At 43.5% G+C, this 5,000-nt stretch overlaps 1 protein-coding gene across 1 annotated transcript in view; it reads right to left on the bottom strand.

Moving 5' to 3' along the window:
• Positions 1-4,397, bottom strand: part of aff2 (AF4/FMR2 family, member 2) — a 37,903-nt gene extending 33,506 nt beyond the window's left edge. The window contains exon 1 of the mRNA XM_060063746.1: positions 4,344-4,397. Within this exon, the coding sequence (XP_059919729.1) occupies positions 4,344-4,397 (54 nt within the window). The remainder of the gene's footprint in view (positions 1-4,343) is intronic.
• Positions 4,398-5,000: the final 603 nt, after the last annotated feature.

The raw sequence follows: 5,000 nt of genomic DNA, 5'->3' as shown, positions 1-5,000 counted from the left end.
CAGAGCAGAATCTATGTGTTGGCCGTGATTTATTCAGATGTGATGTGAATTAGGCCTATCAACATTGCAACAAGGCTGTGTGCGAGTCCTTCACTCTGAATGAGGACAAAGCAAAAAAGGTAGTATAATACGTTTTAATACAGAGCAACCAAATGCTTGAAAAATGGCTTATACGTATACATTTAAGGATGTAAACGTTCTTACAAACTTGAATTGTGAAATTGTATGTGTGCAGTAGTAGTAGTGGTAATGAACCAAGTTGTAGTAATTGTTTATGGTTCTTTATAGTGAAATTTAAGATCCATTCCACGTTATACTACTACTAAAATGTTTGAGAATGATGAGAAAATCCAAAAAGTTTTAGTTGGATAGTTACAATTGCCATAAGAAATGCCTGATTAAAAGACTACTGCAAAGACAGTTTTTCTGCACGGAAACGTGTATTGTCAGCTAACGATGCTGTACCCTGTGAGCTGGTGAGATTTTCGTGTGCTACACTGCATGCGTTCCTATGTGTGTCTGTGTGTGTGTGAGCGTGTGAGATAGAATATCTAGTTTAGCTCCGGAATTAAAAAGCGAGAAACAGCTGGGTTTCGCTCCACAAGTCCACAACACAGAGTTTACAGCTCGCTGGCGGAGCCCACAGTATTTGCAGCACGTTGGACGCCCCGGCTGCATATTTCATGTAAAGTTCATTTTGGGCCCCGCCGTCATGAATGTTGGATTCACGCTCCGATTTATCCGGGACAGCGAATGATCAAAACATCACAGACACAGGAGTCTGTCTCCACGCAGAGTTTATGATTCCTACTTAATGACACCACGGACGTCATTGCGTGGTCATGTGTGCATGTGCGCATGTGTGCGTGCGTTCGTGTGTATGCGTGTTCGCGCGCGTGTGTGTGGACGCGCGTGCGTGTGTCAGTGTTGATTCTCACTATTTTATATGGCAGAAGGAGGTAATTGACTTTGGTTAATTAAAAATGGTGTACATTTTAAATGCTGTGTATAATGCACAATCTTGTGGTATGTTTTGCATGCATTTGAAAGGAAAGTATTGACAAAAGACCTTCACTTCACCACCACCAGGAACAGTATACTGATTATCAGGTTTATAAGGTTTTACAGCATGGACTTAGATATTTATATTTCCCTAAACGCTATATTATGCCAAATGTAAAAGGGGTCAGCCGAGAATAGGGACTACTACTGTAGTCCAAATAAGACAGGTTCTGGCGTATTCTATTGGTGTATAAACCATAGCCATCACAGGCCTCTGCCTCCATCACTTCCTCCCCTCTACGGCAGCAGGTCTATGGCACGGCGGACTGTAAACACACTGCACTCACACCAGCATACACTCCTGATACATAGGTATGTGGAGGACGTCTCATCCACACCTTTGACTACGGCGATCGGTCCTCGACGCCTTTGCCACTTAAAGCAGTGAGACACGGAGAGAGAAAGAGATAGAGAAAGAGGGAGAGAGAGCAAGCAGCACTCATTTAGAAGAAATCTTTTACACAGCTTCCAAAGTCATCATCCACACCTCTCTTTCTTTCTCTCTCTCTCTCCCTCTCTTTTTCTTTCCCTCCTCCCTTTCCCCCTCCCTTTCACCTCTTTTTTTCCCGATGTCTCTCGGTACTGTGTCTCTTCATCCTCTCCAACTTCAGCTGCCGTCTCTTCTCTCCTTCACCCTCTCTCCCTCCCTCTCTCTCTCTCCCCATCTCCCCCTCTCTCTCTCTTTACATATTGCCATCCTCTCTTCTCCGTCTCTTCTCTCCCGCACCCTCTCTCTCACTCTCTCTCTCCTTCTCTTAACCGAGTCCATTCCTCTCTTCTCTGTCTCTTCTCCTTCACCCTCTCTCTCTCTATTACCTCTCTCTCTCTTTCTATATTGACATCCTCTCTCTCCTCCGTCTATTCTCTCCTACACCCTCTCTCTCTCCTTCTCTTAACCGAGTCCATTCCTCTCTTCTCTGTCTCTTCTCTCTTTCATCCACTCTCTCTCTCTCGCTCTTTACATATTCCCTTCCTCTCTCCTCTGTCTCTTCCCTCTGTGCCAAAAACATATTCATCATTCTCTTCAGCTGGCCTTACAGCGCTACTCTGCTGCATACTAATGACTCCCAGTGTTTGTGTGGAAGCGGGTGCGGGGCGTGTGCGCAATATTCTACGCACTGGTGTGTCTGTGTGCTTGTGTCTAGGCAGCCAAGAATGTGTGTGTGTGTGTGTGTGTGTGTGTGTGTGTGTGTGTGTGTGTGTGTGTGTGTGTGTGTGTGTGTGTGTGTGTGTGTGTGTGTGTGTCTGTGTGCATCTCTGTGACTATATGTGTGACTTTTGGTTGTGTATAAACATCAAGGTGTGTGTGTGTTTGTGTGTATGTCTGGGTGTGTGTTTTATCGTGAGTGCATGCTTATTGGAGGAAGCACGCCGAAGGAGTGCATGTCTGTCTGATTGCGTGCGTACGTAGCCGCCTGCTTAATTGATTATGCGTATGCACACGTGAACGGAAGTGTGTGTTTGTGTGTGCGTGTTTGTGTATGCCTGTTTGTGCGTGTGTGTGTTTGTGTGTATGCCTGTGTGTGTGTGTTTGTGTGCGTACGTGTATGCCTGTTTGTGCGTGTGTGTTTGTGTGTATGCCTGTGTGTGTGTGTGTGTGTGTGTGTATGTGTGCGAGTTAAATGCTTGTTCTTGTGTGAGTGTGTTTGTGTGTGTGTGCATGGATGAGCCTGTGTGTGTTTGTATGTGTGTGAGTGTGCAGGCCTGTTTGTGTGTGTATTTGTGTGCATGCCTTTGTGCGTGAGTGTGTTAGTGTGTGCATGCCCTTGTACGTATTTGTGTGTGTGCGTGTGTGTGCATCTGTGTGCGTGTGTGTGCGTGTGCGTTGTGTTTTACTCAAGGCTATGAAATTGTGGTAATAAGCCGTGCACTCATTTGCTATAAGCCGGTTAACAGCGCACACAGAGACGGAGAGAAACACCATTGAATTAATCACTCTCTCTCTCCCTCTATCGCTCAATCTGTCTGCACGCCATCCCTCTCTCTGTCTCCCTGCGTCTCGCCCTCTCCTTATCTCTCTTCTTTATAACTCCAGTATGTCTCTTGTTGTCACGCTTCCTCACTCACACACTCATGCACAGACACACACACACGCACACACACACGCACACACACACACACACACACGCACACACATGCACACACATACACACACACACACATGCGCGCGTGCGCAGCATATCATTTTTTCTCCGGTTTCACAGCCTTCATCATATCATAGTATTATGTCCATGTCTTCCTCTTTCGCAAAAACATCCATAAGGACAAAGTGTATAAGAAAAAAGTGTGAGACAGAAAATATACGTAAAGCGAAGAAAGTGGTATAAAATAAAGAGTTATAGTTTCACCATCTACGACCAGCAGACCTGAAAAGTTTCCTTGGACCTGGTTCTAGTGGCGGCTCGGCTGCATAATGGGAACATTGAGGTTTAATGCCTACCATTAGGAGTCGCCCCCCGGCTGAATCCACGCTATGTATCTGGAAATATCATCGCTGCTATCACCCCTAATTATAACAACCACTACAAGCACTGGAGAAATTAATTATAAATATATAAAAAAATATATATACTGATACATTTATTATAAATCTCCCAGCATTATGCTAATGATAGCATCAGAGTTGGTTTAAAGTCGAGGTTGAGAGGGGGGCGAGCATGCCGCCATGATCATGGTGGAGATAAAACGCTGCGTCTAATGGACCTGTCTTTGAAAGATATAGATGAAATATACATATATATATTATATATATATATATATATATATATATATATATATGTATATTTCATATATATATATATATATACATGTATACAAAAATAAATAAATAGTGAATGGTGGGGACAATAACACAATGACCCCCAGCCTGTCATTCCATGAACTGCGTCATGGTAACAGAGGCACAGCAGCACTTGGTGGGGAATAAATAAATATGTACAGAAACCAATCAATCAATCCTATAATCAACAAATAAATAAATACATGGAAGATTATGAAGATAAAAAGATTATAATTCATGAGATAAAGAATGAATGAAAACTCTGGCAAGGTGTACTTCTTTGTACCTGAGGAAAGACTAGAATAGATGAATGGAAAAGGCATGTTCCCAGTGAGTGAGCACACAGCTGCTGCTGTGAGGGGAGGTCAGGGTCTTTTGGAACCTGGGGTCAGGGGTCAGGGGGTATGACCTGGACTCAGATGGAAGAGAGCTGGAGGACTGGGGGGAACATGTAGGAAGAGGTGAAGAGAGGAGGAGAGGAAGAGGAGGAGGGACAGGTCACCTGCTGGTCAGTATCATCTTCATCACTGCTGATCTTCAAATCATCCTCCAGCATCCTACAGACAGAGAGAGAGAGAGAGAGAGAGAGAGAGAGAGAGAGAGAGAGAGAGAGAGATTTTTTGATTTTGAAAAAAAACTTTATTCAACGTTTCTTTCAACAATTAACCTTTTAACACAGACAACAAAGACTTTAGGTTAGACAGCAATAAATAATAAATAACTAAATAAACACACTCAATAAAACTTAGTTAAAAAAACAACAACAACAACACATTGACAGTGCAAAGTGACTCGTTCAAGCTGACGTTATGAGAGACAGCAGGCACACTGCTTTATATACCCTCTTCATCTTCAACATTGCTTAGCTCTTTTGCTAGTCTCTGCCCAATTTTTTTCAATCTGTAATACTCCTTCTCAGTGAAACCTCCCTCCCCTCTGATGTTCATCTGAGATTTTACAGATAGCAACAGCATTTTTTTGTCTGCAAAATGTTTATCATACTGGACATTCTTCATATTTTTTGTTCTTTTCAAGAACACCTGTATACTATGTACTGAGTACATCCCATCCAGCTGTGAAGCAGAAACCAGTGGTGAGTCAGTGAGGGGCTGGCTGTCTGTTACACAGTCCACCATCTCCTCCTCCTCCTCACTGGACT

The sequence above is a fragment of the Gadus macrocephalus genome, chromosome 10 (genome assembly GCF_031168955.1).
Source record: "Gadus macrocephalus chromosome 10, ASM3116895v1".
Lineage (NCBI taxonomy): Eukaryota > Metazoa > Chordata > Actinopteri > Gadiformes > Gadidae > Gadus > Gadus macrocephalus.
This window is presented reverse-complemented; position numbering and strand designations above follow the sequence as displayed.